Raw genomic sequence first — 13,159 nt, forward strand, 5'->3', positions numbered from 1 at the left:
AGACAGAAATCGTTAATTAATAAATAAATAAATAAATAAATTTAAAAAAAGAACTTTCTAAGTAGCTGTGATGGCAAAGGATGTGCTCTCACCAGCAGCCCTGGCATGAATGACTTATAGGACAGTACTGGAAACTCTGGTTCTGCAGTTTCCAGGGTAACATATTGAGTGAGAAAGGGTGAGGGCCAAGGGGTGCTGTGGCAGTCCCTTTCTGAGATGCTAGTCATACAAAGCATGGTTATTCCTCGTGATGCCCACCTGCTCCAGGCTCAGGAACACTGTCTGGATAGTGAGGATTCAAAGATGCTGGTGCTTTAAGGAGATGAACTGAAAATCTAATATTTATATTAGTAGCTCCTGACTACTCATCTGGGAAATTATGAATCATGCCTACCAAGAGATTCCAATGAGCTTTTAAAACCCACTAGGACTTTCTACATAGAACAGGACCAAAGGCCAGATCTGATGACCTGTTTTAGGCCCCATCCATCTCAGAGATGATTCTCTTTACTTGTTCTCATGTGAGTTCCCTGGACTGTTATTGCGTAAGCCCACAACTCCATGATCCTAGGAACTGCCAAAGGGATAAATGGGCGGAGGCTCTGGAAACTTGTTGGTATCTCCCCATGACTCACTTTGACACTGGTACCTGTCTTCTGACTCCTCCAGCTCTGTCTTACAGCTTACAAAGTGGGTGGAGCCCAGCCCACCCTCCGTTCCCTCCGTTCCGCATGGCACATGGATGCAGGATCTCTCACCAATGATGTTGGTGTTACTTGAAGATGTCAAAACCATTAGTGTGAACCTCACCCCACAGAGCAGGAAGTGAGCCAATCAGAGCTCACAGCTGGCATGAGACACCCGGATTGGCTAACGGCAGAGCAGGATCACTTTAACCACAGGAAGAAGGAAATTAATCTGGTCTGTGCTCTCATTGTAACAAATACCCACCCAGTCACCCATTCACTTCATTTATTTCGTTAATATTTCCCAGGTCCTAAGACAAGATATGGTGATCATGAGATATGGTGATCAACTCCTGAGAATCTCAAACTAGTGCAAATAACTCCGTGGGCAGGTAGGCTGTGGGAGCATAAATTTTGTGTGTGGAACAGACTCTTACAATCACCTCTTAGAACAGGCAGAGGTGCCAAAGAATTGTAGGACAAGAGGTCAGTCCTCGTCATCTGTGTCCTGAAATGTGTCTGTCCTGTTGTGGCCATGTTCTGAAACTTGTGGCCTTCTAAATCATTATCAATGCTGGGAATAGTACTACCCCAGGCTACGTTGATAGAAGCCATGCTGTACCCCACTAAACGTGGTTTTGCAAATGGTGCTCCTCATGGCAAAGCCTTTGGAGATTCCCACCCACTCGGCAAGGACCTGTGAAAATGATACTGGGAATCTCAGGGCTGTTCCCAGGGAGCACGTGTGCTTCAGGCCATCCTGGCTTTTGCTTTGTCAGTCATGACTGTGACTGAGCTTTCTGGGAACAAGAGCACCTTGGATGAGTCTTAGTTAATATTTCTACAATTTCTACAGGAGAATTAAACACTCTTCACATTTATTGATAATGGCTCCTCCATTTTGTTCTTAGAACACAGAAACCAGTTTCCCCAAGCTGACCCTGGCTGCCTTTACAGCTCCCCCGAGTAAGCAGGAGGAAGTCACTAAGGTTACTGATTCTTGCTTACTTAATTGTAAGAAGCAACTACATTCCAAGAATTTAGGAGATGGTTTCTTAAGAAATGTTATTTCAAAACCTGTGGGAACATATAAGAAAAAGATAAAAAGAATGAAAGGTCAGATATCTCTCTGGTGCCAGGGCATGAATGCTTAGACATTTTTTCAGTTAAAATCCCAGTTCCTTGGAAGTAAAAGTATATGTATAAAATTCTAGGAAGAATAGAAACTTGGACCCAACAGTTAAGAGTTAGGTATCAATCATTACAATTCTTAGAACGTATTAAAACAAACAGGACCATATAGTAAAACTGCTGCTCACATGAAAGCAATATGTAGACCACTTAGAAATTACTAAGACCTGCACTGGAAACTATTATGAATCATGCTAACCAAGAGATTCCAATGAGCTTTTAAAACGCACTAGGACTTTCTACATAGAACAGGACCAAAGGCCAGATCTGATGACCTGTCTTAGGCCCCCTCCATCTCAGAGATGATTCTCTCTACTTAATCTCATGTGAGTTCATTGGACTTTTATTGCATAAGCCCACCAGTCCATGATCCTATTCTAGGTATGGTATCATACCCTCTACTGACTGCAAAAAAATAAAAGCACCGTACTGCTAAAAACTAACTCTAGGGCTTGAATATCTTTCATTTGTGTAACTAAATGTCTGCTGCAGCCTGGGCACAATACAAATAGAATGTGTCAGGTTAGATATAATTATTTGGCTTGCAATATAAAATTTAGCCTTAGAATGAGTTAAAGGTCAATTTATGCCTAGGTAAAGGTTAATTCATGCTTACATGTGGGGTGAAGGTTAATTAATGACAATAAGGGAGGGGGAAGAGGAAAAATGGGCAAATGGGTAAATGTGAAGATTCTTAGATGCGGATTAGAGAGAAGTGGATTGAAACCGCTAGTGCTTAATTGCTTTAGAACCTGCATATATAAAGACGGCTGGAGCTAGACAGGGCCACTCACTTGAATGACAGCTGGTGGTCAGTGTCTTCATTCTTGCCAACTCCACACCTCCATCCTACGTTCCGGACCCCTGTTGGAGCTGGATTCTGGCATTACATACAATGTAAAGGGCTGTACAACTGAAACAGGTGGACACCAATCAGAGGCAGAGAAAAAATAGACTCTGGGGTATTTCATGTCCGGTTTTAAATTGTGGCTCTCTTAGTTTTAGTTAAGTGATATTTCACAGATCTCTATTCACGTCCTCTTCTATTTGAGCCATTATTGCAAAGACCAAATGACAAGTTATTTACGTGAAGAGTTTGACACCTCACCCCACTCCACCCCAAGATACCATTTCTTTCCTTTTTCCATGAAACATCAGGCATAGGAAACAGCTGAGGCCTATACAGTCCTGGGCCAATATCCCCCTTTACTTTTCCTTCCCCCTGACAGACAGTGGGTTTCACGGGGATGATACATAGTATGGCAAGCCTACATGGAGACAGGAGAAGCTGAGAAGAGCCTGGACACTCTCCTCTTGTTTCCTCCATATTGTTCAGAAGAAGACTTGTACAACCCGAGTGGGGTGTGGCAGGACCAGTGACCTAGTGGCACTTTGATTTTCTTTAGGAAAGAGTTCATGGATTCTGGATAATAGATCCTTGGGAACTGGGGATCTATCTGGAGACAATTTGGAACCACTTACCACCTGAGAGGCCACAGTAACCTTGGGAAGCCTTGACAGGTTGATCTGAGGAAGTGGCATTTGAAATCAATTCTGGGCACAGGCTTGATTGCCTCCCCGTAGCAGACATCACCCACTTCTCTCAGGGCTCAGTGAGAAGGTCTTGGGTTTGGTTCTGGATACTGATGGTGCTCTATTGTCCACTGATAATGGTGACTACGGTGAGACATCTGGACCCCTGGCTCTTATTTTCCTCTATAGCCTACCACACAGAGTTATGGCGAAGACTGTCTTTCTTTCTACATCTACTGTACTGAGAAAGGGAAATGTGGCTAGAGTTCAAAGATAATTCAATCATGAAAGATACTATCTGGTAGTGATAAAGATCATGCCTGCGACAGCAGACCAGCTGCACTTGAATTCTGTCTTGCCCACTTACTCGTTTTGGATGTCACAACCCCCTTTTATCAACTTCAGGCTCTGTGGCATGCATCTGTCTCATGAACTTTTTGGCACATAGTAGCATTCAACCAAATGATAGATGTTATCATTATCATCACTCATGTTCATGTGGCTGGAATTCCTCCAAGCATAGGTTCCTGGAATCTATTCCTGGAAGAGAGACCCAGGAAAATAAGTTGAAGGAAGGCCATGGGAATGGAAGAAGCTGAGATGAGCCAATACAGACTTAAACCCTGAAGTTTGAGATCTTACAGCACCCATCCAGTTCCCAAACTAACCTAGAACAACCTATGGTTCGTGGAATAAATAAGTTCTTGGCGACCTTTCTATCATTCTGAATGACCATGGCAAAGTCTTTCCCCAAGTAACATAGACCAGGATAAACCACCACCAAAGTCCCCAGAAGAAATGTAAATGTCAGGTTGGAAGGACGTAGATTAGCTTTTGGCCCCATGTATAAAATATTGAGAGTCTCTATTGAACGACCCTACCATAAGGTGAGATTGCACAGGAATGACTCATGGCTTCTAGGGAAAGAAAGACACTTGTTTCATGAAGAAGGTGGCCGTTTATCCCATATTTAGGAAAATTCAGTGTCAAGTAGAGACATGCTCTGCCTCTGACTGAACAGCCAGACATACTGGGGTGGAATCTCACCAATGCGACATCAGCCCTTGTCCTCGTGCCTCGGGTGCTTCATTTAAATGGCATCAAATTGCTTCATTGCCACCCTATAAAAAGTCTCACCAGATGCCAGTTCCCAGAGCCTTGACTTCTAGTGTTGCTACTGCCAGGAAGAAAGGTAAGTCTTGTTCCCTGAGAGAGGGACTTGGCAAGAAATAGAATCAAGGTGGAGTTGCAGTGGATTGCTGTGGGATTAAAGAATGAGCCAGGACTAGACACTGAGGACACCTATGAAGAAGCAGGATGCCATTAATGGTGGGAAGCTAACTCAGGCTGGAGAGGGGAGCACCAATTCTACATGGGCAGAGATTTCAGAGAACTGGGTTCCTCTGCGGTTGTTTGTGCCTTCTCTTCTCAGTTCCCATTACTAATGAAATGAACCGATACACAAGTGCTCCAATGGCAGGTGCTAGACACTAAATATTGAGTCTGAGTTTTGCTCTGCCAGGTTCAGTTTAAGAGTCAGATTAGCCCAGGCACAAATATCTATTCCCTCCTTGAGGACTTCCTGGATCAAAAGGGGTAAGGAGGGATGCTACTATGAACAGAAGTAGTGACTGAGGGTAAACAGGATGAAGAGTTATGCAAGACTGATCCACAACGCAGAAACGGAAGAAAAGAGGGGAAACGTGGAGAGTTTGAAAGAAATGGGGTTGCTGTTTCAAGCCCTCTAGTTCCTAGTGTACAGCAGCCTCGGGGGTGAATGGTGATTAGTTTGAAATCACACAGCTAGTTGAAGGTGAAAGAAGTGAGCCTAGAATCCTTGATGCTGCACCAACCTTACTGATGGACGGACAGGCTCTGGGTGCTAACACCTCAAAGAGACCTTTTTCAGATCACCCTCCCTGGAGATGCCCTGAACAATTTTCTGGAAATCTTTCTACTCTTGCGGTTTTGATGAATCTTTTCTTTTCAGAATTTTCAAAACTGCAGCAGGATGTGTGACCAGCAGAAGCAGCCGCAGTTCCTTCCATCTTGTGTGAAGGGTTCGGGACTTGGAGCCGGGCAAGGTGGCAGCGGTGCCTTTGGGAAAGGCCAAGTTTCAGGATCCGTTTCAGGCCAGGCTTCAGGCTCTGGTTCAGGTCTGGCTTCAGGCCAGGCTTCAGGCCAAGTTTTAGGCCAGGTCCAAACTGTTTATGCTCCGGGACCTGCTCTTTGTCAGCCTCAAACCATCGTGAGATACTCAGCTCCGGTTCCCACTCAAACTTACGTGAAATATCAAGTTCCATGCCAGACCAGAACCTATGTGAAGTGCCCAGCTCCCTGCCAGACATACGTGAAATGCCCGCCTCCCTGCCAGACATACGTGAAGTGCCCAGCCCCATGCCAGACAACCTATGTGAAGTGCCCAGCCCCATGCCAAACGACTTGTGTCAAATGCCCAGCTCCCTGCCAGACTCAGACGTATTATGTCCAGTATCCAGCGCCCAGCCAGACCTACTACGCTCAGGCTTCTTCAGGTGGCTCAGGTTCTCAGGGCGGTGTCCCTGACCCATGCTCTGCTCCCTGTTCCATGAGCTACTGCTGTTTGGCTCCCCGGACCTTTGGGGTGAGTCCTCTGAGACGCTGGGTCCAGCGGCCCCAAGGTTGGAACACCGGATCTTCCAGCTGCTGTGAGGATTCTGGGTGCTGTAGCTCTGGAGGCTGTGGAGGCTGCAGCTCTGGAGGCTGTGGCTCTGGAGGCTGCGGCTCTGGAGGCTGCGGAGGTTGCGGCTGTGGCTCTGGGTGCTGCTGTTTGGGAATTATTCCCATGAGGTCCCGAGGTCCTGCATGCTGTGACAGTGGGGATGATTGCTGCTGTTAAGTACAAAGGGACAGCTCTGCTTCCAAAATTCACCTCCTGCTATGTCTTCCGAACCCACCCATCCTCAGCCTCCATCAGCTCCCTTGGCCCTTCTTACTTCACCCCTTTATCAAGGCATCCTGCCAGAGTTAGCATAACCCCCAAACTCTGGCATGAATAAAGCTCCGAATGCAAGCACGTTGGCTCCTGTTGACTTCTTTGCTCGGTGTTCATGATTCCCAGTGCAGACCCTCGTGTTCCTCCTCTGGCCCTTGGTTTTCAGCTACTCGATGAAAGCTCCTAAAGGACAGCCCAAGTAGATTAAGCTGGCGAACTCCCGGTCCGGGATACACACACATTCTAGAACGCTGTGAATAGTTTCATTATAGTTAAGGAGGGAGTCTGTAGACTCTGAGTTTGAGGTCTGCTTCTTTCCTTTTCTGACTAATCTGCAGGCATTGGGTCACATGTCCTCAAGGGGGCGTGGATTTGGTTATTGTTATGCAGTCTTTGAGTTTCTCTTCGGGATGCTGGAGAGCTGTTAGAATCAGATCTCAGGAGCATCATAAGATGGTACTGCTACCGTGAAAGTGGTTTGATACTGGCGGGCTTTGTTCATTAAGATTTTTTTCATTTATTAGGCATTTCTTCTTTAGGATATGGGATATAGGCCTGAGGCAAGGACTCTGCTGAACACAGACAGTGTTCAGGTCAGCCCTGACAGCAAGAAAGATCTCCAAGGTTGAGGGGTAAAGGGGACACTCCTGCATTTGCTGTAGGGAGTACAAGCTGGCACAGCCCGTTTCGATATCAGTATGGCAATTTCTCAGAAAATTAGGAGACAACCTTCCTTAACGCAGCAATACCACTTCTGGGTATATATCCAAAGGATGCTCACAAGGTCATGTGCTCAACTATGTTCATAGAAGCATTGTTTGTCATAGCCAGAATCTGGAAACAATCTAAATGCCTCTTGACTGAAGAATGAATAAGAAAAATGTGGTACATTTACACAATGGAGTACTACACAGCAAAAAAAAATAATAATGACATCTTGAAATTTGCAGACAAATGGATGGAGCTAGAAAACATCATATTGAGTGAGGTAACCCAGACTCAGAAAGACGATTATCATATGTACTCACTAATAAGTGGTTTTTAAACATAAAGCAAAGAAGACCAGCCTACAAATCAGAATCCCAGAGAACCTAGAAAACAATGAGGACCCTAAGAGGGACATACATAGATCTAATCTACATGGGAAGTAGAAAAAAAAGAAGATCTCCTTAGTAAATTGGGAGCATGGGGACCTTCACCTTGGGGGGAGTTGAAGGGGAGGGGAGAGGCAGGGAAGGGAGCAGAGAAAAACGTAGAGCTCAATAAAATCAACAAAAAGGAGAAAGATCTCCAAGAGGAAGGAGAACTTTGTGTGACAGGCATCCTAGTTCTGAGGCCAGGTTCCCATTATCCTTAGCACTCACTTGTGGATGATTGGGAATGACTTTTATGTCCAGCCACTCTAAAATGCATTCGTGAAAAATACACAAGTGGTGGTGGCTCCCAGAGACAGCTCAGTTGGTAAAAATGCGTCTTATGAAAGAGGAGTCCAATCCCCAGACTCCACATAAAAACAGTGTGGCGTGCTGGCATGAATGCTGCATGGTAATCCAGTAATGGGGAGGTCAGCCAGCATAGTCTACCCAGGGAGTCCCAGGTCAGTAGGTGAGAGACCCTTTCTAGAAACAGCAACAACGAACCAACGAGCCCAAGAAACAGACAAACAATAGCAAGAACCAAGGTTGATGGCACCCCAAGGGACATATGAGACTGAATTCTGGCTTCCAAAGCTCTCCACAAGAAAACTTGTTCACCTGTGCGCACACACTGACAAGCACATACAAGAGTAACTTCTATTCATAAGAACCACACAGGCCTGGCATATAGGAGACAATATATTTGGTGAATGCATAAATAAATGGCAGAAAGAGAGAGAGAGGAGGGGGGGGAATAGTGGTATATAATTAGGAAGTTTTTAGGTATCTTCAGTGTCCTGTTGTTTTTGAAAGCTAAATGACCCGAAGCTCCTTAAATCATATGGCATCTCTCCATTCAGCCCCTCTAATCTTGTGTCCCAGTCATAGGATGCCCTCTCAGAGTCAGGAATAGACTGGCTCAGGACCTTGTGTTCTTCGTGCACCATCAAGTGGTACCTGCAATCCAGGAAGACAGAGTGCTGCTCACTCTACAATGTGACACTTTTCTGTACTGGTGGCAGAACAGCTATGTAGCTAGCATCAGCAATACTTTTAATAGTTTCCTTTTCTTAATATTTTTTATTTAAATGTATGTATGTGTGCCTGGGTGAGTTTAAGCACATGTGTGTGTAGTGCCCAGAGAAGCCAAAAGGGAATTGGGTCTCCTGGAACTGGAAATACAAGCAGCTGTGAGCTGCCATGTGGGTACAAGAAATTGAATCCAGGTCCTCTGCAAGAGCAGTAAATACTCTTAAATATTGAGTCATCTTTCAAATACCTCTTTTCCTTCTCTTATACTAGGTAATGATATTTTTTCTGTATGACTTGTTGCATTAAAAAGTATATCTGGAACTGGAATTACAAACAGTTGTGAACTGCTATTATATGGGTGCTGGGAACCAAATCTGGGTCCTCTACAAGAACAACAAGTGCTTTTAACCACTGAGCAATGTCTCTGGCACTCTCTTTTCTGGTGTTTGGCTTTGCACACACTTACATTACTATCTATCAATCTGTCCACTTATGTATCCATCCATACATACATTACAGGCTAGAATCTACAGATGAGAATATACAGCTATTTCTGAATTTGACTCACCTCACTTAATATCATACTTTCCAGATCCATCCATTTTCCCTTCAAATTCTGTGGATGTAGCCCCTGTTTCTTGAGTCCTGACATCAAGTGGGGCAGGACCATATATTGGTTCCTATATCCCACTTTAAGGTCTCTTCCTCCTCCTTCGTTAAAACCTCTAAGATGTTCTCAAATTTTAAATTGAAATATAGCATACATTCAGAAAATTGCATGAATTACTTGTGTTATCCTCAATCCATGAAAGTTTTTTTCACTTTGAAAGTAAAGTCCCTAACCCCCATGAAGACACAGATAAAACAGAACATCAATACTTTCTACAGCCAACATCTTCAGGAAAGCCCTGCTATGTGTTAGACGGACACCTAGAAAAGAAATGCGGGGTGTTTAGCCTTCCAACGCACCTGAAGTTCCTCCCAGTGGACCCAACACTGGATGTCAGAGATCCCTGTTTTATGCAGACTTCAGAAAACCAAACAGCCAGAAGCCAGAGCTTGGCTGATCTCAGGAACATGGCCATTCTGTAAATACTATAGGCAGCACACATCCCATATTCCTAAGGATTTGTCAATAAATAGATATTGAAATCTATTTTGATGCAGGTAATATTTTGGAGTTTACAGGATAGAACATGAACAATTCAATATCCTAAAAAAGGGATGGGATTATCGATCTATGATGATGACTATGAAGGAGGGCTCCAAGTGCTGTGTAATTGAGCCTGGTTGGGAGGACAGAATGAGATGTCTCGGAGAAAGTGTAGCTTTTCCAGGTGGAACAGGACTCTTAGCTGGGAGGGAAGCTCCTCCCTGCAGAGGTGGGACATACATGGGGTCCTGTGCTAGGGGCCTCAATACATCCAAGGGTTTGACTGACTGAAGAAGGCGCATGTGGTCAACAGGGTGGCTGTATAGCACTGTAAGAGTGGCCGGAGTCATCAGAGGAATCTAAGCCGCTGCTCTGAGGATGCAAGGACACAGGTGACAACATTTGATGCTTTAACTTTATTTCTCTATACTGAAAAAACTCATATTTTAGTACAAATAAACATATCATAAAGCAATTGCACAATAACATTTGTTTATCTTATTTTGTATTAGGCCCAAATGTAACTATTGTTGTGTCTAGTTGGCACAACTTTAAAGTGACAGGTTGGGGTAAGGGCCAATATTAGGTGACACTACGTTCTGGTATGAGGGCCTCTTTAGTACATGACCATAACATTTCTGTTTCTAAAACTGATGCAATAGAAGCATGGCCTTCTAAGTATTTGGTTTGCAGGAATCTTTAGGTTAATCAAAATGCTAGCCTGCATTTTTATAACTTAAACCATCATACGCCACTTCTTATGTAAAATGACCCCGATTTCCTGACTCCTATTCCTGCCACGACATATCCTGGGAACTTAACAACAAGGATTCCCCAGACTCAGACCTTAGCACCAAATCCCTGTGAGAGGAAAGTATCTCCTTGGACAGGCCATGCTGCTGTGTGTGGAACCTAGCATGAGTTACTCCACCACAGATTTCTGGAGTAGGAAAGTCATCTGAGCAGATTACCAACTCCCCTGCCTGAGGCAGGACAGTTTTTATACCCCCACCCCAGGATGATGGTTCCATAAAATCCCTAACATGTAAAGCTAATGTAGATATAGATTCAACATTCCCCAATCCAGTAAAAACATAAATATATATTTCTGCGTCTTACACACATACAAATCTACACTCAATATTTTAAAGAATCCGTAAGAAAAATCTCTCATATCTGCTTATTCTTATCACCTAGGGGGGAAAGTAGAAAATAATGACCATCAACACACAGCTGAAGGTCTTCTATAAGCCGGTCATTATGCTGGTCACTATGTATATGGTATACTCTTTCAGAGCACTGAGACAGTTGGTCTGAAGTGACTTGGAGTCTGAAGTGAGCAGTAGATGGGTCTATGGTAAGAGCTAGATCTGAGAGAGACCCTGTGGCTCTAGGCAGGTAACATGACCTCTGTGTTCAGGGTCACCATGATATCACCTACAATAACACCTAGAACATCTTAGGAACAGAGTTATAGCTTCCGTCCCAGGACTGCAACCAATATATATGCATGTCAGCTTAGAGAGTAAGAAGAGGGTAGTCAGATCAAAGGCATGAAAGCGTTAACATGATTGGAAATCCTTTGTTATGTAGTAAAACGCAGTGAGAGAAAATTTTTGTTGTAGTTATAAAGATAAATTAACACTACAATGCTCACTTTCCAGCCTCTTGCCTCTGTTAGTATCCCAAGTCTTCCACAAACTCCTCTTGTAACACTGAATAAATCACATCCTTGGACCTAAGTTTACTTTTCTGTAAAATGAGTGATTTCGGGAGAGATGAGGCCTTTGTAGCTTGAATAGACTGGATTTTAATTCTCTGGATCTTCCTCAAAGATCACAGAGACTATCTTCCTAAGATACTGGAAACAGGACAGAGGTGTGGTTGGTAACTACAAGTGCCACTTAAAGGGGAAGGAGTAGCAGAGTCAGTGCTTGGCAGTAAGGGGGATCTGGACCAGGTCATCAGACAGAAACTGACAAGACTATCTCATCATCAGATGTCATTCCTGTATCCCCACCCAGCTGATGGTAACTCATGACCCGATTTGCACATCGGCTGGGTGAGGCAGATGGGTGTTGAGCTAGGCTGTGGCACAGGGGAAAAGAGGGGGTGGAATAGAATGCTGGGAAGGGCAGGCAGTGAGGACACGTGCCAGCCCCGTGTACTGCACACGTGGACCTGCAGGAGACCTGTCCATCACCCTGCTAGCCTTAGCACTCTGAAGGGACAACTGGCTGGAAATCACCAAACACGCGCATTCCATGATGCTCAATATATTCTTGTCAAATAAAATAGTGACACTTTCTACTTGTGTGTCTGTTCTGTGGGGAGTTGATTTCGATGATCTCAGTGACACCATAAAAGACAGCTTCTGTGGCTTCCTCATACACTCCCTCTATGCCACGGTGCCAAGTACTCCATCCATTCCTGGCCTGCAACCACAGGACTGAGTGCTGTCTCCACTGCTTGCTCTTTCTTTATTTCCTTCTTGATGATTTCTCTACCTGATGCTGCAGTGTGTATCCTTCTGTTGGGTCCTCAGTGCCTGTGTACCATCTGTGTACCCACAGTAAGAACGGTGTCTGCAGTAGAACACTCAAAGAGCAACGCTGTTTGTTGACGAATGGATTATGTATTCCACATGTTACCCAGGGAACAGGCACAAGTTTTATCCTCACCTAGTCTTACTCACCTTATTCTTACGGCTAAGTAGCTGACCAGAAGTCACACCAATAGCTCAGATTTTAACCCAGCTTTACTTCAGAGCCTTGCTTTCACCACTGTCTGGCTTTGTTCTCTGTTCCTGAGCCCAGGTTCTTACAAGAACACATGTATGTAACACCAGGAATCTGCTTTCTGTTAAATAAACATCCTTGCTTTCACGCTGTGCCTTTTAGTTCTCCAGGTCTCCTGTAAGTACTGGCAGTAATGCTAACCAAAAACTTCAAGGTAAAATCTGGCTTCCACATATTTTGGATTAGAAAGCAACTTTAAATCCATTATCTTACTCAAATAGTAGCCACATGCAACAGTGAATGAAATAATAACATCATCGCTGCTTTGTGGTCACAGCAGAGGAAACTGAGACAGAGGGCAGCTAAACTCAACCAAGTCAGAGGATGGGCATGCGATCAGGCTGGACCCAGAGCAGGAGTAATAAACAGGACTCACCCCTGGGTTCCTCCCTAGCCATGTCCTCTCTTTCTTATCCTTCTGTTCTTTGTCTTCCTTCATTTTCATGTCTTTTACATTTCAAAGGCTCTGCAGATTAAGCCCCTCTCTTCCAAGACTGATCTCCCAAAACCCAATAGAATGTGTAGCACCAAGCACTGGGAAGGGCAGGCAGTGAGTGGTGTTCCTGGGGATACCTGTGCCCAGCCTTGTGGCAGCCCCACGTGGAACTGCCAGTAGACACTTGAGTAGGGAATCACACCCAGGGTATATACCAAGA

General features: G+C 44.5%; 1 protein-coding gene across 2 annotated transcripts; it reads left to right on the top strand.

Annotated features, from left to right (window-relative positions):
- The first annotated feature begins 5,421 nt into the window (after positions 1–5,421).
- Kplce (KPRP N-terminal and LCE C-terminal like protein) lies at positions 5,422–6,288 on the top strand. 2 transcript variants are annotated; one of them, XM_050129352.1, is made up of 3 exons: positions 5,422–5,535; positions 5,608–6,130; positions 6,167–6,288. In XM_050129352.1, exons 1-3 carry the CDS (start codon positions 5,422–5,424, stop codon positions 6,286–6,288), a joined length of 759 nt encoding a protein of 252 aa, XP_049985309.1. The 2 variants fall into 2 exon arrangements, with proteins under 2 accessions (XP_049985309.1, XP_049985308.1); XM_050129351.1 differs by having other exon boundaries at positions 5,608–6,288.
- The last annotated feature ends 6,871 nt before the right edge of the window (positions 6,289–13,159 follow it).

Source organism: Alexandromys fortis, unplaced genomic scaffold (genome assembly GCF_014885135.2).
Source record: "Alexandromys fortis isolate MF-2015 unplaced genomic scaffold, M_Fortis_MF-2015_v1.1 scaffold_299, whole genome shotgun sequence".
Classification (NCBI taxonomy): domain Eukaryota; kingdom Metazoa; phylum Chordata; class Mammalia; order Rodentia; family Cricetidae; genus Alexandromys; species Alexandromys fortis.